The sequence below is a fragment of the Schistocerca americana genome, chromosome X (assembly GCF_021461395.2).
Source record: "Schistocerca americana isolate TAMUIC-IGC-003095 chromosome X, iqSchAmer2.1, whole genome shotgun sequence".
Classification (NCBI taxonomy): domain Eukaryota; kingdom Metazoa; phylum Arthropoda; class Insecta; order Orthoptera; family Acrididae; genus Schistocerca; species Schistocerca americana.
In genome coordinates, this window is record NC_060130.1 from 908,569,529 (window position 1) to 908,595,003 (window position 25,475).

Consider the following 25,475-nt stretch of genomic DNA (forward strand, 5'->3'; position numbering starts at 1 on the left):
TGGACAGTTGTTAGCAAAATCAACTATAAAACCATAAAATAACTGTAAACCATGATAAATGTTTTTTTTTTTCCTTTATGAAAACTAAGAATCATAAAAGTGCGAAAGATCACATTCAAACAAACATTCATCAATTGATACATGTAGTATGAGCAAGGGATGATGGGGTGGGAAGGGAAGGGAAGGGAAGGAAAGGAGGACAAGAGAGACACAGTGGGATGAGTATAAAATAATTGCAGGTTATATAAATGACAGCCAGCATTGGCAAACTTAAAATATGGAAGGGAGACCTACTGTAAGTCTTTAGATGTTGCAGAAACACATAATAAGGGAAAAGTCATTAAATTATTGCAGCTGTATATATGTGAGCAGGTAATGTATTCCATATAATATTAATTACAGGGAGGAGATTAGTGTTTAACGTCCCAATGACAATGAGGTCATTAGAGACGGAGCACAAGCTCAGATTAGAGAAGGATGGGCCAGGAAATCGGCTGTGCCCTTTCATGGAAACCATCCCGGCATTTGCCTGAAGCGATTTAGAGAAATCAAAGAAAACCTAAATCAGGATGGTCAGACATGAGTTTGAACCATCATCCTCCCAAATGCGAGTCGAGTGTGCTAACCACTGTGCCACCTCGCTCGGTAATATTATTTACAATCGATGAGTAAGTCGGAATTTGAAGAAGCATGGGTGGATACACTCTGGAATGGGTAGGAGGATTGTGGAGAAGCATAGGGCACTCAGAAAATTTATCTTTATTGACTTATAATGCCACTGCACTAACAAAATCATAGTACAATAAAATATCTTAAAATTTACAAACACCAAAAATGCAATGAAGAGCAGCAATAGTGTTCACCAGGCCTTAGAAGGGATCATGTACAGCACCATTAAATGTAGGAAAATGACATGTGTTTGAATACGCCATGAATAGCAATAAAATTATAGTACTGTTTTTCATATTTACTAAGAAATCATATATTCTGTCAGTGGTTAAAAAACACCACGTCAGTTTATTTTTACAATGATTACTTGTGGGATGCACAGGGGAGAGGAGGGGGGGGGGAGGAAGGAAAAAAGGTGGAGTTGATTGTGCATGATTAAATGGAAAGTGACCATGCATGATCAAAGGAAGACATAAATTGAAAATAAATTAAACTTAAGCTATGGGAGGAAAGGGGAGAGAGGGACTTAGCACAGGGAGGCACATGAAACAAGGGCAGAAGGGAATGGTACCTTCATTTGATTGTGGAACCACAGGCCAGACAGACACCATTTTACTGTTCCTGGTACTGGTGACTGCAAATGCCAACACTAACAAGTAAATGTAGATGCCATCTTATAATGACTGGTGTTGATAGTCATTAGGTGCTGGCTGCAGTAATATGGTCTTTGTGAAACCAATCTGCCCTGTGGTTTTGCAGTCAGGTGAAGGCTTTCTGTTTTCTCCCTGTATTTGGATATTGTTTACTGTTGTGTATAATTAATGACTTATTTTTTTATCTTCATGGAGTATTAATGAAATGTTGTATGTGTTTGCATATTCAGCCAAGCATGAGATTGTTTGTAATGTTTGAATTCTTTGAGATAATATGTAATATATATATTGGCTATCTAACAAATTACCAGATGAAAGCAGGCTTGCTATTAATTCATAAAGTACACTGCTATAAAAATTGCAGTTATGCATTAGGACATGTGGTCCGCAGTGTTATCATAATATTGTGATATTATCTACTATGGCTTTGAACACCTCATCACCCCAAGCCCTCACCCTCACCCCTTTATTTCCTATTTAGCTTAGTTCTTCCCTTGCCCATGCCTGCTCACCTTTTCATTACTCATGCAAAATCCAACCCATCCCCACCCCCACCCTAATGCACTGTGTGATTAGGTCAAATCTGCCAAGGAAACCAAGGCCTGATACGATTCAACCAACCCATGTGGTCTAGCACATAGAACAACTTTCATTCTGTGGTGTAACAATGAGTAAGATGAGTAGAGTCTAAACTGGCCAAGGAATCAGACCGCTCTTCTAGCCAACCAGGAAAATTAAAGAAACATGATCTGTCAAAAATACTCTCAGCCTCAGAGTACCGGAGATTTATAACATTCTTTGCAAGTGCAGCATCTGTTATGTAGGGGAGTCTATACAGACTGTTGCTAATTGCTGTGTTGAACATTGCCACCTTAAACACAGAAACACTAAAAACAGCAGTTCCCAAGAACAGTCTAATGAAGAAACAGAAGACTGTCTGTACAGACAAGGATTCAGGCACATTATTCCAACTGTTGGGTGTCTGCGATTAGGGAAGCAGTAGAAATTAGACTGTATGGCTGCAACTTCAAGAGACACTGGTAAAGCACTTAGCAATTTATTTATTTGTTTACTGTCTTTTTTAGGCTTAGCTAGATACAAGAACAGATCAAATGCCACACATAATTTAATATATATGAATATAAACATATTTTTGAAAAATTCAAATTAAGTAGTATAACTAAAGCAATTCACTTGAGAAAGAAATATTGCAGAGGAAAACTTTATATATTTCTATATCTACACACATACTCTGCAAGCCACCATGTGTAGTGTGGCAGAGGGTATCTTGGACCACTACTAGTCATTTTGTTTTCTTGGAGTTTTCAAATTGACATGGCTTGAAAACCAAGATTTTATTCATTTCCTTTCCTGTTCCAGTCACACATAGAGAGAGGGGAAAATGACTGTCTAAATGCCTCCATATGAGCCCTAATTTCTCTCACCTTATCCATGTGGACCTTACGTTAAATGTACATTAGTGGCAGTAAAATCGTTCTGCAGTCAGCTTCAAATGACAATTCTCTAAATTTTCCCAACAGTGTTCCTCAAAACAAACATTGCTCTCCCTCCAGGGATTCCCATTTGAGTTCCCAAAGCATCTCCATAGCACTTGCACACTGTTCAAAACTACCAGTAACAAATCTAGCAGCCCACCTCTGAATTGTTTCAGCGTTTTCCTTTAATCCTGGTGGGGATCCCAAACACTCTAGCAGTACTCAAGTATGTGTTGCACTAGTGTCCTATGTGCAGAGTCCTTTACTGATGAACTACACTTTTCCAAAACTCTCCCAATAAACCAAAGTCAACCGTTAATACCTTATGTACTACTACCCTTACATCCCCGTTCCATTTCATATTGTATTGCTACATTATGCCAAGATATTTAAACACTATAACTGTAATGCTATATTTTGAACATAACACAATTGTTTTTCCAACTCACCTGCATTACATATGTTTTTCTACATTAGAGCTAGCTGCCATTCATCACACCAACTAGAAACTTTGTCTAATTTGTCTTGTATCCTCCTAAGGTCACTCAACAAAGACACCTTCCCATACACCACAGCATCATCAACAAACAGCTGCAAATTGCTGTTCACCTTGTCTGTCAGATCATTTACATACACAGAGAATAATAGCAGTCCTATCACACTTCCATGGGGCACTCCTGATGATACCCCTGTCTCTGATGAATACTCGCCATCGTTGACAATGTACTGGGTTCTGTTACTTAAGAAGTCTTCAAACCACTCATATATCTGCATACCTATTCTGTATGATATTCATCATCTGATATGAGTGATGGTGCTGCAAGCTATGTTGGACAGCAACACAAATATAGCCTACGAATGCAGAGAACGTCACATTAGCATATGCCATATGGTGATGGAGGCTGTTATGAAAAGCTTTGGATTTTATACAAATTTGATGTGACAAGTTAACAGAAATTTTTGGCCATGTGAGTAAAGTTATTGTGTAAAACTAATAGCTCAGCATCTTACAAAAACTCTTCAGGGTCCTTGGAAGTCTTAGACTTACATGTCAATATATTTACTCCCTAATAATACTTGTTGTTAACAATAGGGGTAAATTTACTATGTTCAGTGAAATGAACTTGCAAAATACTGGAAGTAAAAATAATGTCCATGTAGACTGTGCATCTCTGCCTATGATTCATAATGGAATTTCACATTCTGATACAAAAGTCTGTAACAGGTGCTGCTAGACATCAGGCAGAAAACTGGAAATCCTAAGATATTAAAGAAATACAATGTAAAAAATTATCTTATTAGCTTCTCCTTCTATAATTAATTATAACAAGCATAATGTTTTGACTCAAGGATGCATATGCTGTTTAACACTAAGGTTCGATTTAAATAGAATTTTAATGTTACTGTTATATGTAAGGCTGACAGTACTCTTTGTACAATTACGAAATGCTTTGTATAAAGTATATGATAAAAACAGAACGTGAACAAAAAACTATTTTTAGCTTTCAGGACCATTCATTACATCCTCTGGGAAGATGGATATGGTTTGCAAGATTGGGAGTGAGGGAGACATCACTTAGACCACTCATGTAGAACACTTGGGTGACTCATTCATGAGTACTGCTTCAGCGTTTGAGATCCCCACCAGGTCAGATTAAGCCAATACGTTCAAGTGACTCAGAGGTGGACTGCTAGATAGGTTACCAGTAGGTTCAAACAATGTGCAAGTATTATGAATAAGTTTGGCAAACTCATATGAGAATACCTGGAGGAAAGACAATGTTCTTTTTGTAGTACACTAATGAGAAAATTTAGAAGATATAAGGAATCAGGGCTCTTATGGGGACATATTGATAGTCTTTCTTATCTCACTCTATTTGCGAGGGGGACAGGAAAGGAAATGATTTATATACAAGGTACTCTCCACCATGCACCATACACATGCATATTACGGACAGATACCGTACACAAACTGGAAAAATGCAAGGGGCATTCCACTGCGTATCTTTTACCATCTTTGATTCGTTTTTCCGCATTTGTTACTACTGGTATGGGTGCAAAAACAAATTTGTACTGCCAACATCTGAGTGGTAGTTCATTAATAAGCTGCACTTAATATGTTAAAAAGCATTTAGAGACATTGTTCTGAAGGCGTAATATATGTTATACTATAAATCACTCTGCCATTCAACTAATAATTCTTAATCAATTGGTGTAAGTCCATCACGTATGACCCTTATCTGTGTAACTATGACAACGCTACGGATTAGTATGTCACCATAATCGAGATTATTCACATTCGAGCCTTGTTTGTACATTTAATTCTCATAATGGAGGCTTCATTCAAGCAATCTGTATTGACTTGACGGTCAAAATAACAGCTGAGAGCAGGTCTGTATAAATGCTGTGGCCAACAGGTAATGACATCACTTATGTCAATTGAGCTGCTTACAGGTATACCTCCATGGCACTTAACCTTGAGGTTGCCACTCACTCACTCACTCACTCACACACTCACTATACTGACGGGCCTGCCTTGGCCAGAGGTAAGGAGTTTAAGCTGGTTGAGCTGTTCCTCCTGAAGTCCTCTCTGTTGGGAATGTTTTTTCTTCATGTGTTGGATTGGCCTCTGGTTTCTGTGGATGCAGAAATTTATCTGCCGGCTGATTCCGGCGGCTTCTTCTTCTTCTTCTTCTTCTTCTTACTGCTTCCTGGCTGCCCGAATTCTATTTTCTTCAGGCGGGAGAAGTCCACTGGCGGCGTCTGTTGCTGGATGTACATGACTGCTTGCTCAGTCATGTACAGCCAGTCCTCATCAGTGAAGATCGGGTGTTTGTTTATTAGCTCCAGATCTCCACGCCTGACGAGTTCCCTCCTGTTCAGCTTCTGGTTCAAGGGTTTGCACCCCCAGTGGAACGGATAAGGTTTATGAGGAAGGGGAGGGATGTTATCTACCGTGAAAGGGTAAGGATGATCATGGTGGGGGTAGCTACCGTCGCGCAGGGAATCTGTGATCTTGGTGAGCACCTCCCTCACACAGTTCTTGTTGGTGAAGGGGAGGCACTCAAACAGCTCGTTTTCTTCTTTTCCCTTGGTCTCCATTGGCACTCGTTTCCGCAGAGACAGGAGTGATGACTGCTTCCGTGGGGGCCGTCTCCTTGTTGTTGGTGGTTTTCCCCGACTGCATGACCACCTCCCTAGCAACCTGCGTTGCCGCGTCGACCAGGGAGGTGGTCGTTTGTGTTGCTGTGTCTAGCCTTGTACTGGTGGGGGTTGGTGCCGCATCCGGCATCATGCGGTACGCGAGGTACAAGGCGACCCTTAGTTGAGTCACCTCCTGACGCATCTCTTCTAGTTCTGCTCTCAGGGCCACTCTCTCCTCTGCCATGGCAGATTTGAGCACGGTGATTGAGTCCTTGTTGGCTTCCCGCAGCGCTTGGCGGATGGCGTCCACGTCATCTTGATGGCGCAGCCCGCTTTCCCTACTAAGGTCGGAGGGCAGGGTGTCCACCTTTTCTTCATGTTGGGCCACCTCTACGTATGTGGTGGCCAACTTCCACTGCTTCCACATCTTCAGATAGCTGCAGCTGCTTGCGTTTGCGGTGTGCGAGCCCCCGCAATTTATGCACGCTGCTGCAGTACCTCTTGGTTTGGTGCAGTTCCGTGTGTCGTGCGGTTGCCTGCACTTAACACACGCAACCATGCCGTCGCATTCCCTGGCTATATGTCCCAGCTTTTGGCACTTATAGCACTGTAATTGTGCCACAGGCTTCCACTTCTTCTTCTTGTTGCCACAACCGTTGCTCCTGACTGCATTTAGCAGGAGCTCAACAGCAGCAGCAATCTTGCCTCTTAATCCATTCCTACTCCTCGGCATGGGGTTGGCTAGTGGCATTGGCGTGCATGAGCGACAGTAATGAAGTGAGCCGCAGAGAGTTGAGCCACATGTGTCGCGTGCATGCCGTCGTTTACATCAGAGATATAGAATAGATGTGGTGCCATCTCGTTTAGAAGTTAAGAAACACTACGTATCGGCTGATTGGTAAGCTGTTGTAGGTGCCTGTACTTGTACTAGTTTATTAAACCATTGATGTGCCACATTATTTATCTAGGAAACTGAGACATAAAATAAAAAATCTGATTCAAGATATGCTATCGGTGCACTCACAGAAACAAAAGACTGATATATTTCACTGTAGTGGTTCCACGCTCGTACGTACTGACATTCTCTCAACGTATAAATTACATTCTGGTTTGAGTCCGAAGTGATGATTGCAACATAAATGAAAACTTCTTTTGTTCTTAGTACACTGTAAATTAAAGTGTGAATTAATCGTTTCTGGGTGGTAACACCTTTAACTGCACCTGCAGCTTCAGTAGAGTGAGTTGAGTACCTCTGCAGATGCTGTTGGCGGTCCCAAGACCGGATAAAGGAGGAGGGTTGGCCACTTAAGGAGGCCGTAAAATGGTGGATACAAATTACTTCGAGACTGTTTTTGTTAGGGAAAGTTAGAAGGAGCTATTGCAGGAAGCTTGGCTGCAGTACAGTTATAAAATTTAGAATGTAAAACAGCGACTAGCTGGAAGTATGGTTCAAAAAAGTTTATTTAAATCAAACCATCACCGGCTTCAGATTTATTACAAATCCATCTTAGATGGCACCTACAGATTTTGTTATTTTCCCGCTAAGGCTTCGTTTCGTAGCCATAGATTTTGTGAACTTATTTTATTTATTTATTTATTTAGCTTATGGCATATAACACATCATATAGAAAAGACATAAAAATCATAAGACACAGAAATAAAGAGTAGTCACAGTGTGTAACATATTGTTGTAGATATAAAAGTGTTTAAAAGTAGTGTATATAATAAACAAAAGTTCACAAACAAACATCCAGATTTGTGACATAGTCTATTGCGCTTTCAGTCGCGGTCAGAAACTCATTGGGGTCTCCTGCAAAACGTCTCAGAGGGCAGTCTTCCACGATGTGACGAATCGTCTGCCGGTCCGCACCGCAGTCACATCTCGGGGTGGTGATTTTACCCCACCTGTGGAGGCTGTCTGCACATCTGCTGTTATTTGTCCGAATTCGATTCAGGGTCGTCCAAGTTTTCCTTGGCAAATTGAATCCTGGTGGTTGGACATTGATGCATGGCATATTCTGCAGGTTTTGGGGCACAGATTCTCTCCACCGCATTTTCCAGAGGTTGCCATAATCCGGGTTGAGAGGATGCGTATTTTTTGCCTTTTTTAAAGAGGGGTGTCTTGAGCGCAATCTGTTCATCTCCAGGGCAGGAACATCCTTATGGATTGGCAGTTTCTCGTTGTTCAGCACTTTTCCATACTCGCGTAAGAGAGCGTTCTCTCTGCGCAGGTCCGGTGGGGGAATGTTGCACAGTATAGGTAGCCAGTGTAAAGGCGTTGGCTTTATTGTTCCTGATATCATCCTCATTGTGTAGTTTAGTTGAGCATCGATCAAGCCTGTGTGTTTACTGTTTAGCCATACCGGTGCGGCATATTCTGCTGTTGTGTAGACAAGTCCCAGAGCCAAAGATCTCAGTACAGCCGCGGAAGAGCCCCACGTGGTCCCACATAGCTTCTGTATGATATTATTTTGAGTTTTAAGTTTTGCGGCTGTATTACGTAGGTGTTCCTTGAATGTTAGGGTTCTGTCAAAGGTGACGCCTAGATATCTGGGGTAATTATTATGGTTTAGCTGCCTGTTTTCGAAATGAACGTTGAGCTTTCTTTTTGGTTGGGCATTGTCGAGATGAAAGCACGTCACCTCCGTTTTTGTCGCGTTTGGCCGTAATCTCCACCTTCGGAAGTAATCTCCCAGCTTTGTTAGATCCGCAGTTAATGTGTTTTCTGTTGCCTCCATTGATCTGCCTCTTACAGCTATTGCCCAGTCGTCGGCATATCCGAATTTTTGAGAAGTGGTTTCAGGTAAGTCAGATATGTAGAGGTTAAACATCAATGGCGCCAGAACGGAGCCTTGTGGTAAACCATTGTTGAGCTTCATTTGGTCACTTTTTAAGTCACCCATTATGACTCTGAAACTTCTATCTGTGAGCATGTTATCAATGAGGTTGGCCAGCTTATTACATGGTATGACCCGCAGCAACTTAAATATCAGACCTTGTCGCCAAACGGTATCATAAGCGGCTGATAGGCCAATAAAGGCTACTGATGTTTTGAGTTTTTTCTGAAAGCTCGCCTCTATATGAGTTGCTAGGGAGAGGATCTGGTCGGTGCAACTGCGGTTGGGTCGAAAACCTGCCTGTTCAATCGGTACCACTTCAAGAATTTTTCCGCCTATTCTATTGTAGATGATACGTTCCAACAGCTTATAGACACAGTTCAGCAGAGCGATAGGGCAGTAGTTTTGGGGCATGTCATTAGGTTTGCCTGGCTTTAGTATTGCTATAATCTTTGCTCGTTTAAGCTGGTGTGGGATATTACCCAATTCTAAAATATCTGTTAAGAAGTTTGCGAGCCATGTTCTAGTATATTTTCCACAGTGAAGTAGGAGTTCCGGGTGGATGCCATCGAAGCCGGGAGCCTTGCCACTTTTGATTTTTGACAAGGCTGCTGCAACTTCTTCCGCTGTGATAGGCTGGGAAAATTCGGAGGTAGGCGATGGCCTTTGTTTTAAGAATCTTAATTCACGTTTGACGGTCGTGGTGTGTGTTCTGTCCCTTGGTGCTCTTGAGGTTCTAACTATGTGTGCAGCCACATTGTTAGGGGTTATCGGGTGGGTGTCTTTTATTTTATGTTTACTGCCTCCCAGGTTACGGAGTAGGGTCCATGCTTGCCTACTGGATTTAGTGAAATCTAGATTCCCCACGTTGTCCATCCATTTTTCCCGTCGAGCTGCGTCTAAGCTGTGCAACAGTTCGTCCACGATTTCTTAGTTGTTGGTTTCTGTAAATTCCTGGTACAGGTCTTCGCATCCCTCATTCCAGCCAGGGATGTACTCTTTCCGGTAGCCTCTGGGTACATTCCTCTTAGCCGTGGCGATGACTGCTCCCACAAATCTGTCATAGTTGTCCCTAGTCGGGGGTATCCAACCTAGACACTTGTCAAGGTTTTCTGCAAAGGAGGCCCAGTCTGCCTTCTGGAAATTCCATCGTGGGCGAGGAAAGGATTTTATGATTGGGATGTTAATTCCGACTTTTAAGATAACAGGGCGATGCTGGCTATGTGGGAAATCAGACAGGACTTCACGAGTTGCGGCTAGCGGTTGGTTGTTTTTGTTTTTAGTGACAAAACATAAATCAGGGTTATAATCTCGTCTCCATGCTGCTGATAGAAATGTTCCGCGGTCCTTGGCGTCGAAAATCAGGTGGGTGTTAGTCTCCTCACTCCAGCTCATCAGGGATTCACCGTTCTGGTTGTTTCGTGCGTGCTTCCAGTTCTCATGGTGACTATTAAAGTCTCCTACGTAGATAGCAGGGTGGGGATATTCTTGGAGTACTTCTGGAGGCCATGGACAGCCGGGAGGCTTATAGATGTTAACTATAGTGGTCTCGCCAATTTTGACAGCAACTTCATGTATGTTGTTGTCTGTAGATATCTTACACAGGGAAGCATTTTCTATCTTATTTTGTATGTAGGTTGCCACGCCGTAATTGCGGTGATAGGTGGCTCCCAGTATCTCAAATCCAGGGATTTTTCCTCTAGAGGCCAGCAGATCTATGTTTTCCGCATGAGTCTCTTGTATCGCGACTACGTCGATTTTGTTCTGAGTGAGAACTCTCTGGAGAAATTCACATTTGCTCCTACTTATGCCTTCAATGTTTAGGTGGCAGACTCGGAGGCATGGTCCGAGTGCTCTAGTCAATTCTTCATTGTTCATTTGGTCGGTATCTTTCATGATGTGTTTACCAGGAGATCCAGCACAGGATTATCTGGATTATCTGGTTGCCTTTAGTGCTAGTTCATTTAGCGTTACCCAGGGTGCGCATGTAGTATTCTACTACGGACGTGAACTAGCCTTACACCACTTTTTGTGAACTAATAAAAAAAAAAAAAATCTCTGCCCAGTTAACCGAATTTTTAACAGAAAACTTGTAATTTTGTGAACTAAGATTACAAGTTTTCTGTTTAAAATTCGGTTAACTGGGCAGAGATTTTTTTTTCAACCTTCATATAAACAAATGCAGTGATATTAAGTTAAGTGAAGCATCAAATGTGCCAAAAACTTGTGTAAACCAGGTAAGATTTCGACAAATTTCATGTCTTATTTACTTTACGGTAGTCTTGTATGTTTCTATTACGGTTAAAAAAAAAAAGCATCTCTCGTAAGTTTACTAATTTAAAACAAAAAAGTAACGACTATAAAACGAGATGTAGCAGGAAAGGAATAAAATCCTTTAGAGACATCAGAATGTGGATTTTTAAAAAACTGAAAACAGTAATGATTTGCTTTAAATTATCTTTTTCAAACAATACGTGTGGCTGGTAGCTGTTTTAAATTATAGACCCTATAATTAGAGAAGAAGCAACCTCTAAAGTTTGGTACCATAGTTGTAATAAAAAGATCGTTTACATTCTAGTATCTTACACATCTTTAACTTAGCAGCATGTTGGAAGCATTTGCAAATAAAGCAACTACTCCACCCTACAGCAGTGAAAGCTATATGGAAATCATGAATTAAGATGTGTGGTTTCCGTTTGTTTATTTGAATAAGATTGATGAGTTATTAACAGTTGTTTCTTGTGAATGCAGTAAATAATTTTGTGTTTTTCAGAATATTCCATACAAAAAAATTGACCTTTAAATACTCCTATAAATTCCCAAGCTGTTCATTTCAATATTACGTAGGTTCAACACGTGTTCCCAAAACACCTGCCAAGTGTTCATTATGTAGTTGCAAATATCAGAAGTGGATCATGTGAAACAGGTGTTAAGTGAGTTACCAAGCATTAGCTATGCTGTGGCAAGTGTTTATTCTACAGCTGTTAGTACAAGAAGTGAAAATATTATTAGTGAATTACCAAGCACTAGTTGCACTGATCTGTGTAATTCTTTGAGTGGTACACTTCATAAATTTTGTTTCCTCTCAAAATTAATCCACAGATAAGGGGTATACATGCTTAGCTGACACATCTTTTAATGAGGAAAGTGGAGTTGTGTGTAGTGGAGTTTCAAAAGCAGACTTAAGTCCCAGAAGATCTAAAATGTCTAAGATTCTTAGGAATGCCTTAACAAGGCTACCAGAAGCAAAGCCACATCATGGGAAAAATGAACTATAACACTCAAAGATTTGTATGATAGCAATGTTTCTTTTTTCACAGAAAACAATTTCAATTCTGTTGCCAGAGATTTCATTAACAGCCAATTAAGGAACTGCCATCAACCAGCAAATACTAGGCAATGGACATCTGACGACAAGGCAATTGCTCTGTCCTTATATAAGCAACCCCTTGCCTATACAAGTATCTGTCAGTTCATTTTTCCCTTCCTTCTGTGAGGCATCTGAAACTTCCTGGCAGATTAAACCTGTGTGCTGGACCGAGACTCAAACTTGGGACCTTTGCCTTTCGTAGGCAAGTGCTCCACCATCTGAGCTACCCAAGCACAAGTCACGCCCCATCCTCACAGCTTTACTTCTGCCAGTACCTCGTCTCTTACCTTCCTAACTTTACAGAAGCTCTCCTGTGAACTTTGCAGAACTAACTCTACTGATAGAAAGGATATTGTGGGGACATGGCTTAGCCACAGCCTGGGGGATGTTTCCAGAATGAGAGTTCGAGTCTCAGTCTGGCACACAGTTTTAATCTGCCAGGAAGTTTCATATCAGCATACACCCCACTGCAGAGTGAAAATCTCATTCTGGAAACATCCCCCAGGCTGTGGCTAAGCCATGTCTCTGCAATATCCTTTCTTTCAGGAGTGCTAGTTCTGCAAGGTTCACAGGAGAACTTCTGTAAAGTTGGGAAGGTAGGAGACGAGGTACTGACAGAAGTGAAGCTGTGAGGATGGGGCATGAGTCGTGCTTGGGTAGCTCAGATGGTAGAGCGCTTGCCAGCGAAAGGCAAAGGTCTTGAGTTCAGGTGTTGGTCCAGCACACAGTTTTAATCTTCCAGGAATTTTCAGAGCTGAAGATAGGTTTTACAGCTTGTTAGCAGGGTACAACCAATCAGAGAGCACTGAAGGGACTACCTAGTGAGAAATCCAGTGAATCCAGTCCAATTTAATTTTTTATGTATTGCTGTGATTTGTGACGTCCCACACCTACGTATTAAAGAATGCTATTAATAATTGACTAGAAACAAAATGCAGTTTGGGCTTAAAAAAAAAAGGCCAGTCTTGAATTTGAATTAGGACTTTTCTTCTGCATCAGCAGAAGATGTTTACGACTCGCAAAAATTACAGAGGAGTCGTTTTGACTTTAAGGATTCTTTTATTAAAATGAAAGTTATGGTAGATGCAGCCCAGCTTAGTCATACAGTTGATTTTACCTGCAGAGTCAATATACTTTGCAGAATTTGTTGAGAAGACAGATTACCTCTTAGATTCACAAAACAGCACTCGTCATCATCCACAAGATGGTAAATCTTGTAAGTGTGTCCTCTCTCCAGGGTCACCACATACTGAAATGTGGTACAGTACATTAAAGGAAATTGAAAACTGGAAAGAGTTGCAACTAGGAACAAGGGGAGATAAGACAAAAATGTCTAATTTCATAAGTGGGTGGCAAACTACAATAATATCATTGATGTGAATTTGACAGATTAAAAAAAAAAGACTTCAATTTTTTAAGCATGAGGGCCTTCAATGAAGGCCTACTGGAGAATGTTTTTTACCATGTGAAGCAACATGGTGTTTCCAACACCAACCCAGCCTGCTTTCAGTCTGTAGCAGCACTGAAAAAATTATAATCAATAACATATCCCTATCTATAAGTACATTAGGTAATTATGAGGATGATAGTTGTATGCCATTAAGAAATTTAAGGCAATTACACGGATCTCATAATGACAGCTTTCTTGACTCCAGAAAAGATAATTGCATAATTGACAACAATGATTTATCAGTGTCCTTGCTGGTAATGCAGCTTGCAATGGTGACAGTGATGGTGGGGAAGCTGATGTAGGTAATGACAGACAAGGATTGACATTTGTAGCTGGTCACAGCCTGTGAAACATTGGTGGAAAACCTGAGATCAACTGTAATGACTGTAAAACATTTGTTTTCTCCAACACCCACAGAGGATCATTTACTTACAAGTTTAAGAGAATCTGATACCTTAAACACACAATTATTGTATGGAAGTGACAGCCTAGTGTTCTTTTTAACTAAAGTCCAGTCAGTCATATGCATTTTTAGTGGGCAATTTTGATTTACAAATATGTCAGAGATTGGAAACACACCATCTGTAATAAAAGAATGAATGTGGTTTAGGAGAAATTGAAGATAAAGTTTAAAGCTGTTTGACAGTTCAGAGAGAAATTCTGCTGTTTGCTTAAATAATAATAGTAATAATGTAGTAATTAGTTTTTGTTTTCAGTTAACTGCTTTTATCCCCATTTCCTACCCGTGGTCCTTCTCTTTTAATGTTGATGTATGTGCTTTTGTGTTGAAGCATTTACTCTTCATTTAAGATGTAGGACCATTTTAAAGGAAGTTAATGGTTAATAATGCAAATTTCATGAAATATGCCTACAGTTTTGACAAATTTTAGATAACAAGTAGGCCTACAGGCTTCGCCCACTTCTCCTGATGACATAGTAGCTAGGCATGGAATAGATGGTACCATTTTGTTGGTGGTAGTATAGAAATTCTAATCATCAAAGTGAAAGTCATTCGGAGGGTAATACTGCTGTTGGTATATCCTGAGTTTTTTTTTTTTGTAATTACTACTGTGATGTCAGTCAGTTGGGAAAATCATGCACCTGCAGGCTGTCAGTCATAAAAAAATCAGCTATTTATACCACAGTTACTATTGTATTGTATGGTAGATTACATTTTTTGCACTTGGTGACAAATGCATACTAAGAGAGTTTCACAAACTGTTACCAATAGGCATGTGGGAGAGAAAATGTGTCACGTAAAAGAACTTAGTTGTTTGTTAATATGATCGGTTCCAAATTGAGAAAATATTGACATGTTTGGTTCACAGAGAAATTTTCATCTCAATGAAACAGTCCATTGACACTGTTAATTAGAATTCTTCTCTTGTGCTTTAAATTTATAGTAGGTCTAATGGGAAAAGTGTAAAACTGATATTTTAGGTGGTGATGAGAATCATAAACTACCACAAAGTTCATTATGACTGTGTGGGTTTGTCTTTGGAATATGATTTCCAGTCTCTTTTCTATGTTTACAGGTGCCTCAACTACATTTTAAGTAACATGGCACAGAAAGAATTCAGTGAGTCACTGATATCAAAACTGTAGTAAATTAGTCTCTTATACCATACATGTCTGAAGAAAAGTTTGTTTTCTAGTTTACGAGTGAGCTTACTGAGGATTGCAAGTGTTATGGAATAACTGCCCTCTCAACTCCTCTTATTGGTGGAAAAAATCACGGCCTTAAACTAAAATGAACATTGATATTAACAATAACAGATGAAAGCTATAATAATCATTGTGATTTTCAAGATGCAGTTCCCACTCAGGTGCCTGGCTGCCCTCCGCATCTATGTATCTACATCATCTGGAAGAGAACATCCTGTAGATGTAGATTGTAGGCAGTGCCTGGAGTAGGCCTGCTCTGTTTAAAATTGCTATAGCTTGAAGCATAAGTATTCAATTTGATTGTGAGTATTTGAACTCCAGTTGTCATTTGATCTGAGAGAGGTGATAAATAATTATGTAACATGTTGTGGGTCATTTGTTCTGAATAATGAAAATTCTGTTTGTCTTGTGCAACACATACCATCATGCAAAATCTTATGCCTTGTAGTTATTGGTAATGACTTCTTCATGTGTGGTTGCATATGTAGATGCAATAACACTGATTACATCCAAGTAGATGTATATGTAGATGTGTTGAGGTTGATTATATGGAAGTGAAGAGAGTGGGAATTACAGATCTTCCAGTTAAAAAGTTGAAAATTTATGTATTATGTATGGTGAAGTGCAGGCATAGTAATTAAGAAAACATATAAAAAGTTTAGATGAACAATTGGTTTTAATATTGAAGAAAATATCTTTCTTGGAAATACTTTATTGCAATAAATTTAACTGCAACTGCCAGGTAAATAAGCTTGAGCAAAACTCCTTGCAGGAAAGATTAGCTCACTAAACTGCTGCAGTAATAGAGCAATGTATACATTTGAGATGATAATCTTGTGTTTGTTGCTTCACTCCATTTCACCATCAAAGTGAAAGTAGTCCCATACTCAGGAACTGAGCACAGGGGAGCAGATGTAGGATTCCTGTGTTGCTGTTCTTGGTGAGGTTGTAATGGAGATGGTCTGCTTTTGTCTTCCTCTGACCTGTAACAAAGTGTCAAGTATGTATCAGTGTTGTGTGAATGACTTTGACTATAACACGTACAGTGTAGTGCTGGGTTTATGTTTTTAAGGACGAAGAAAAGCGAGAGGGTGAAACCTGGTGTGGGCACCACACAGCCTACTCCTCCCAGATAGCACCGAGGGAGCCACTGAGCTTCACTCCCCATCCAACAAACAGACAGTGTCATGTGCCCTCAGATCATGAGACACAGTGAGAAGCTATGGAATCTAATCCAGGAGATTGGCATAAAGACTGATGGTCAGGAACTTTGCACCATCACCTTTCCCCACAGGGGGCTCACGGTCGTTTCGTGAGTACATGCATGGCGAGCACTGGGCCCCGAGCTATTGCAGCCTTCCTTCTTTCCAGGGCTGTATTTCCTTGCCCTTCCCCTCGTTTCCTCTCCTCTCCTTGCTTCTTCCCCTTCACCCTCTCCTCTCCCTCTCTTGGTGTCCTTGTTTGATTTGGCCCTGCTATCCTCCTGGTTTGTTGGCCGTGCAATTTGGTTTTGTTGCATAATCACCTCATGCTTTTGGCATTCCCTAGTCCACCTCTGGGGTTTGACCTTCATTACTAAATTTATATTCCATAGTGTGAGCCATTTGGGAAAGAGCACCTTACCTAGTGTCTCCGACGTGTGCCCTCCTAGTTCATTCCACCTTTTCCTTCACGTTGTTGTCTGATGCTAGAGTGCATAGCCAGCATGGTAGCCAGCCCATGTGGTGGGGTCGCTTTGTCCCCTTTTGGTTGAAAACACAGGGATCACACTTCTGATACCTGAGCTGTGTCCTCCTCATGTAAGCCTAGGAGTGGTTGCTTGTTGTCGTGAAGCATCAGAACTCCCGGCAATAGCTGCCATGCCAGACGGCTCCTGCTGTGGCTGGGCGGCACACTTGGGGAGAGCCCCTGATCAGAGTGGGTGGTATCAGGGCAGACACTATGCAAATGAAATGCATATGGGTCCAGAACTCTGGCCATTCTTCTGCGGCCATCTCTCTGCATGGATCAGATTTTTTTAGGGCTGCTTCTTCTGCCCCTTTTGCCTTCCCATCCATGGCTACCCCTGGGAGGAGAGTCAGGCTCGTCGGCTAGGGGCGAAACCTTTACCCCGCTATCTGGTTTGCACCAGAACTGATGGGGATACTTTCACCAATATCAAACCTTTATTTTTTGTGGAACACATTGAAGACAAGTTTGGCAAAGTGGACTCTCTGAGCAAGATGTGGTCAGGTTCGTTGTTGATTAAAACTGCTTCAGCTGCCCAGTCTGCAGCCCTTTGTACCTGTAAGCATCTTGGCACAATTCCTGTGTCCATAACCCCCCACCACTCTCTGAATATGGTTCAAAGTGTGATTCTTCACAGGGACCTCATCCTTCAAACTGATGATGAACTGTGAGACAATTTCGGATGCCGGGGCGTTCACTTTGTTCAGCGTGTTCAGAAGGGTCCGAAAGACAATCACATTGATACTGGTGCCTTTATCCTGGCCTTTGAAGGGGATACGCTTCCTGAGAAAGTAAAGGTTATGGTTTATCAATGTGACGTGAAGCCATACATCCCACCACCTATGAGATGTTTCAAGTGTTTGCGTTTTGGACACATGTCTTCCCGCTGTTCGCAGGCCCCTCTCTGTGGTGACTGTGGACGTTCACTCCATGAGAGGAGTTCCTGTGTTCCCCCTCCTGTGTGTGTTAATTGTCATGGCAATCATTCCCCATGTTCACCAGATTGCCCAGTTTATAAGAAGGAAAAGGAGATACAGGAGTATAAGTCCCTTGATCGTGTAACCTACACTGAGGCTAGTAAGAAGTATGCACGTCTTCACTCTGTGTCCATGACATCTAGCTATGCTTTAGTTACATCTTCACCTCTTCCTCCCCTCTTACCCTAGTCCCAAACCCCTCTCCTCCCCCCCCTCCCCTGCGGCTCCCACACCCTCCACTCCAGGCACTGTTCCCCCTTCCTAGCCGGAGAAGTGTCCCACTTCTTCAGCATCTGCCGGTCAAGGGCGCCCCTCCCAGGATACTCCTTCCCGGCACCTTCCATGCCAAAGGTCTGCTACCATATGACGACTGTGAGAACCACGGTCTGTGGGCCCCCAGGTCACCCAATCTTTCTGTTCCTGATCTTGCTGCAGCATCTCCCGATCTGAAATGGAAAAGAAGAAGAAACATAAGTCCCGGGACAAGGAGCCTCTGGTGTCCCCAGAGGTCCCATCCCCACCTTTGTAACCTGATTCTGACCTGTTGTTCATGGATGTCGCCCCCTCCTTGCCGGTGGCGGGTAGTGACCCGGCAGCATGACTGGTTATCCAATGGAATTGTAATGGATATTACCGTCACCTTCCGGAGTTGAAATCCCTTATTTTGTCTTACTCTGCAGCTTGTGTGGTTCTGCAGGAATCTCATTTTACTGATGATCACTCAACAACCCTCTGTGGGTTCCGTGTTTTCTTTCAAAATCGGGTCAGCCCCCTGCAGGCCTCTGGTGGCATTTGTACGTTGGTCCGTATGGACGTTGCTAGCACGTGGATTCCTCTTCAAACTACATTGGAAGCGGTTGCTGTTAGGGTCCACCCGGACTCTGAGGTCATGGTTTGCAATCTTTATCTCCCTCCTGACAGGACTCTTACACCTACTTCCTTAACTGCCCTTCTTCAGCAACTTCCTCCCCTCTTCCTCCTTCTCGGGGATTTTAATGCTCATCATCCCTTGTGGGGCAGTGGATTTCCATCTAATTGGGGTCTTCTCATAGACCAGTTTCTTGCAGACCACGACTTGTGCCTTCTTAATGATGGCTCCCCTACTCATTTCAGTGCCAGTCATGGTACCTTTTCTGCCATTGATCTTTCTCTTTCTTCTCCCTCCCTCCTCCTTTCATTACACTGGTCGCCACAAGCTGTCCTGTGACCACTTCCCATTGATTCTCTCACTCCCTTCCCGCTCCCCGATGGACAGGTTACCTCATTGGTCTTTCCAACATGCCGATTGGCCTCTATATACTGCACAGGTCGTTTTTTCTCTCTCTTTGTGGGGTTGTATTAATGATGTCCTATGTGACGTGTCTGACACGATTGTTCATGCTGCTAGCCTTGGAGTACCGTGCTCATCTGGACCATTTCGCCACCGACAAGTCCCATGCTGGAGTACGGCCATTTCCATTGCCATCCATGATTGCCGTTGAGCTTTTCAACACCTTAAGAGGCACCCATCCGTTGCCAACCTTATTGCCTTTAAACGCCTTCATGCTAAAGCCCGTTATCAAACAGAGCAAACGGATGTGTTGGGAAAGCTTTGTTTCTTCCCTCGGTTCTATTGTCCCTATGTCACAGGTATGGGCTACACTTCGCTCTCTCCAAGGTTGCCATCGACAGTCTACCCTCCCGGGCCTTCACCTCCCGGATGGCCTTTGCACGGATCCTTTGTTTATCGCGGAACATCGTGCGGCCCATTTTGCAACAGCATCAACATCAGCCTCCTATCCGGCTACTTTCCTTCACCAGAAACAGTGGGCCGAAGCTTCCGCCATATGTTTTACCCCTTGTCAGTCAGAATCTTTACTGAATGGGAACTTCTTTCCGCACTTTCTTCTTCTCATGATATTGCCCCTGGCCCAGACTCCATTCATAACCAACTACTTCAACATCTCAGTGCTCCACAACGGCAACATCTTCTCGGGGTGTTTAGCCATATTTGGCTCCAGGGTGACTTCCCTTCTCAGTGGAGGGATAGTATCGTGGTTCCTGTCCTTAAGCCTGGTAAGAACCCCCTGTTTGTCGAAAGCTATCACCCAATTAGTCTGACAAATGTTGTTTGCAAGTTACTTGAATGGATGGTAGCTCTTCGGCTCAATTGGGATGGTCTCCGATCAATCATTTACTTCACCTGGAATCCGCAGTTTGGCAGGCTTTTTCCCAGCGCCGCCATTTGGTTGCAGTATTTTTCGACCTTCGCGAGGCCTATGACACGGCTTGGTGCTATCACATCTTACACTTGATCAGTGGGGTCTTCGGGGCCCACTCCAAATTTTTATCCATCAGTTCCTGTTCCATCAGTCATTCAGGGTTTGGGTTGGTACTGTTTTTAGTTCTCCATGTACCTAGGAGAATGGCATCCCACAGGGTTCTGTATTAAGTGTACTTCTTTTCCTGGCCTCTGTCGGTCCTTTGGTCACCCTTGCTCTGTATGTGGATGTTTTCTGCATTTGGGTTAGTTCCTCTTCTATGGCCTCTGCAGAGCGGCAGCTCCAGGGAGCTGTTGGTGTGCCTCTGCATGGACCCTCTCACATGGGTTTCAATTCTCTCCTTTAAAATCGTAGGTGGTCCACTTCTGTCGCCGTACTATGATCCACCCTGATCCGGAGCTCTATCTCGTTGCACAACTATTACCTGTGGTCCCATAGTTTCGTTTACTGGGTCTTCTTTTCGACAACAAGCTCGCCTGGCTGCCCCATATCAGACTTCTGAAGGTAGGACGTTTCCGTAAACTCAATGTCCTTCGCTTCCTTGCCCACACCTCTTGGGGTGCGGACCGCTCCATCCTTCTCTGCCATTATCGGGCTTTAGTGCTGTCTCTCTTGGACTATGGTTGTCAAGTTTATGGTTTGGCTGCTCCTTCCACACTGCATCTCCTAGATCCGGTCTACCATCATGGTATCCGTTTGGCCACCGGTGCCTTCCCTACTAGCCCTGTTGATAGTCTCCTGGTTGAAGCTGGGATCCCCCCCCCCCCCCCCTTTTCTGTTCGGCAGCCCCAGCTTCTGGTTTCTTATGCAATTGCTGTCCGTTCCTCTTCCACTCATTTTTCCATTCTTAGAGATGTATGTTGGCACCAAGCAGAATCATTCTGCAGTCAGCTCCAAATGCCAGTTCTCTAAATTTTCTCAGTAGTGTTGCACAGAAAGGATGTTCTCTTCCCTTCACAGATTCCCACTCAAGTTTCCAAAGCATTCCTGTAATACTCTCATGTTGATCAGAACTATTGGTAACAAACCTAATAGCCACCTCTAAATTGCTTCAGTGTCTTCCTTTAACTTGACCAAGCAGTGGTCCCAAACACTCAAGCAGTACTCAAGAATGGGTCACAGCAGTGTTCTACACATGGTCTCCTTTACAGATGAACCACTTTTTCTTACAATTCTCCCAATAAAACAAAGTCTGCCATTAGTCTTCCCCGTTACTAACATGATATGCTCATTCCATTGTATACTGCTTTGCAGCATTATAACTAGGAATCTAATTGACATGATTGTGTCAAGCAGTACGCTACTAATGCTGTCTTTGAATGTTATGGGATTGTCCAATCACCACACCAACCAGAAATTTTGTCTATGTCATCTTGTATACTCCTAGAGGCAACCAACAATGACACCATTCCATACACCACAGCATCATCAGCGAACAGCTGCAGACTGCTGCTCACACTGAACATCTGTACAAAATAAATGAAGTTCAATGGTGAGCAAAATAAACTAAGTCTAAACTGTCCTCAAAATATCTGGTATCCAAATTACACAAAAATTATTCACAGTCTAAACTGTGCAACTATTGTGCTACATATACCAATGAAGCAACTGCTACAAAAAAAAATTAAAGACTGCCCTCTCACTAGGAGCTCTTGCACAACACTGTTTACTCTGTGTTGCCCATATGTAGTGAAGGATCATATGAATACCACTGCAAATAGCCATAGAAGTTGCATTTTTGTTACTTATTTGAATCTGTCACACAAAACATGGCCATGTTGCAAGTCAATTGACATCATTTTTCCATCTGGCTAGGCTTCCAGAATTTTGACACAAGCAAAGGTATTTACATAATTTTAAATAAATTGAACCTTTTTTTGCTTTATAAGGTAGTGCACAAAAAAGCAAGCTTAATTTCGATGTGTGACTGTTCAGAGCACCGCCTTTCACATGGTGTCTAATACTGGGACTGTCTTCTCCATACTTTTTTGAACTGGCAAAATGCCAATTTTTCAGGCACAATTGAATGCACTACATCATGTGGCACATCCATTACTTTGTCTTACTGTAATTTCTTTTGCTGTATCAGGATTTTCTATATTAATGTTATCTAACTATAATTTTTAAACACATACCAAGGTAGTACAAGATATTCACAATATTGATTAAAAAATAATGTTCTGCAACTGGATTCAAAATCTACATCAAACTATCTTTGAAAATGGTCTACTGCTCAGATACATTTGGCTTTTGTATAGAAAGTGATAAATTTTCTATATTTATGATTTTGATTGATTTATTTTGGGAAGGGTACCAAACAGCGAGGTCATCAGTCCCATCAGATTAGGGAAGGTTGGGGAAGGAAGTCAGCCATGCCCTTTCAAAGGAACCAACCTGGTGTTTGACTGAAATGACTTACGGAAATCATGGAAAATCTTAATCTAGATAGCTGGATGTGGGTTTAAACCATTGTCCTCCCAAACGTGAGTCCATTGTGATAAGCACTGTGCCACCTCATTCACTTTATGATTTTCCATCTTTCTCTGATGTTTTGCAACTTCTGAACAAATAGTGCTATCATTTACAGCGTATCCTAGGTCTAGTTGTCTCTCTGAGATCTTTCCATGAGTAATATACTATCATTGAACTGTATTTATTTTGTAACTAGTGCTTTCTTAATTTGTGACTGGTGATCTCTTAATGTCCATGGGACCAAGCCAGGACAGGGAACATGGTCCAGATATGTCCCACAGGAATATCGGTCACTTACAACTGAAGCTGACCACCTATCTCAGTTGGTTTGGTTGTCTGCTCTTCATTTTAGACAGACACAAGAGAGGTCTTATTGCCTGCAGTTTTCATTGCAGCCACCTCCTCACTATTATTTTTTACTAACTGTCAGATGTTCACATGCATTGCCACACACTCCCCTCTCTTGGACAGAGGCATTCAATGAATTCCAAAGTAAAGTTCTATGTACTGACTTGGCAGAAAATCCTAAGAAATTTTGGTCTTATGTCAAAGCGGTAGGTGGATCAAAACAAAATGTCCAGACACTCTGTGACCAAAATGGTACTGAAACAGAGGATGACAGACTAAAGGCCAAAATACTAAATGTCTTTTTCCAAAGCTGTTTCACAGAGGGAGACTGCACTGTAGTTCCTTCTCTAGATTGTCGCACAGATGACAAAATGGTTGATATTGAAACAGATGACAGAGGGATAGAGAAACAATTAAAATTGCTCAAAAGAGGAAAGGCCGCTGGACCTGATGGGATACCAGTTCAATTTTACACAGAGTACGCGAAGGAACTTGCCCCCATTCTTGCAGCGGTGTACCGAAGGTCTCTAGAAGAGTGTAGCGTTCCAAAAGATTGGAAAAGGGAACAGGTCATCCCTGTTTTCAAGAAGGGACGTCGAACATATGTGCAGAACTATAGACCTATAACTCTAACGTCGATCAGTTGTAGAATTTTTGAATGCGTATTATGTTCGAGTATAATGACTTTTCTGAAGACTAGAAATCTACTCTGTAGGAATCAGCATGGGTTTCGAAAGAGACGGTCGTGTGAAACCCAGCTCGCGCTATTCAGCCACGAGACTCAGAGGGCCATAGACACGGGTTCCCAGGTAGATGCCTTGTTTCTTGACTTCCGCAAGGCGTTCGATACAGTTCCCCACAGTCGTTTAATGAACAAAGTAAGAGCATATGGACTATTAGACCAATTGTGTGATTGGATTGAAGAGTTCCTAGATAACAAAACGCAGCATGTCATTCTCAATGGAGAGAAGTCTTCCAAAGTATGAGTGATTTCAGGTATGCTGCAGGGGAGTGTCATAGGACTGTTGCTATTCACAATATACATAAATGACCTTGTGGATAACATCAGAAGTTCACTGAGGCTTTTTGTGGATGATGCTGTGGTGTATCAAGAGGTTGTAACAATGGAAAATTGTACTGAAATGCAGCAGTATCTGCAACAAATTGACACATGGTGCAGGGAATGGCAATTGAATCTCAATGCAGACAAGTGTAATGTGCTGCGAATACATAGAAAGAAAAATCCTTTATCATTTAGCTACAATATAGCAGGTCAGCAACTGGAAGCAGTTAATTCCATACATTATCTGGGAGTAGGGATTAGGAATGATTTAAAATGGAATGACAACATAAAATTAATCATTGGTAAAGCAGATGCCAGACTGATATTCATTGGAAGAATGCTAAGGAAATGCAATCCGAAAACAAAGGGAGTAGGTTACATTACACTTGTTCACCCACTGCTTGAATACTGCTCAGCAGTGTGGGATCTGTACCAGATAGGGTTGATAGAAGAGATAGAGAAGATCCAATGGAGAGCAGCGCGCTTAGTTACAGGATCATTTAGTAATCGTGAAAGCGTTATGGAGATGATAGATAAACTCCAGTGGAAGACTCTGCAGGAGAGACACTCAGTAGCTTGGTATGGGCTTTTGTTGAAGTTTCGAGAACATACCTTCACCGAGGAGTCACTCAGTATTTTGCTCCCTCCTACGTATGTCTCGTGAAGAGACCATGAGGATAAAATCAGAGAGATTAGAGCCCACACAGAAGCATACCGACAATCCCTCTTTCCACAAACTATACGAGACTGGAATAGAAGGGAGAACTAATAGAGGTACTCAAGGTACCCTCCGCCACACACCATCAGGTGGCTTGCGGAGTATGGATGTAGATGTAGATGTAGACTCCAATTACACACACACTTTTGTGAATAGCCCAGAGGGCTGTCATTTTATAAAGGAGCGGTATACAGGCAACACCCAACAGAAGTCAATCAGTCATCATAATTACATGAGGATGAAAACAAGTCAGCTTGCCAAAGTATGACACTGTCTGGATGAAAACAGCCAAATATATACACAAGAAGAGTTCAGAACTTGAAAGAGAGGATACTTTAATTTTATTTGGTGGGGAGCCCACTTCATGCTGGTTACATGAGTGATATGACATGGAATGGACCTCATGACCACTTGAAAGCATTGGGAATCCATTCTATTATATGATTACTCAATTTCCACCCAGAAGACATAGAAACTTGTCAGAGCTTAGTCTAAGGAGAGCACATTTTGGTTGATGATATCTCAGATGTGCTCATTAGGGCTGATGTCAAGTGATTTGTAGCATAACCCCAGCTCCCTCAAAGACTTGGAGAGCTCTTTGAACAATTCTGGCCTAATTATGGA

General features: G+C 42.1%; 1 protein-coding gene across 2 annotated transcripts in view; it reads left to right on the forward strand.

Annotated features, from left to right (window-relative positions):
- The window catches only part of LOC124556658, a 149,719-nt gene that overhangs the window by 80,569 nt on the left and 43,675 nt on the right, over window positions 1-25,475 (forward strand). The window contains exon 1 of one of the 2 annotated variants that reach the window (XM_047130626.1): window positions 16,386-16,596. The exons of the other annotated variant lie outside the window; for it this stretch is intronic. Within the exon in view, the coding sequence (XP_046986582.1) occupies window positions 16,472-16,596 (125 nt within the window). The 5' untranslated portion in view covers window positions 16,386-16,471. Of the gene's footprint in view, window positions 1-16,385; window positions 16,597-25,475 lie in introns of those variants that run through there. 2 annotated transcript variants of the gene reach the window in all.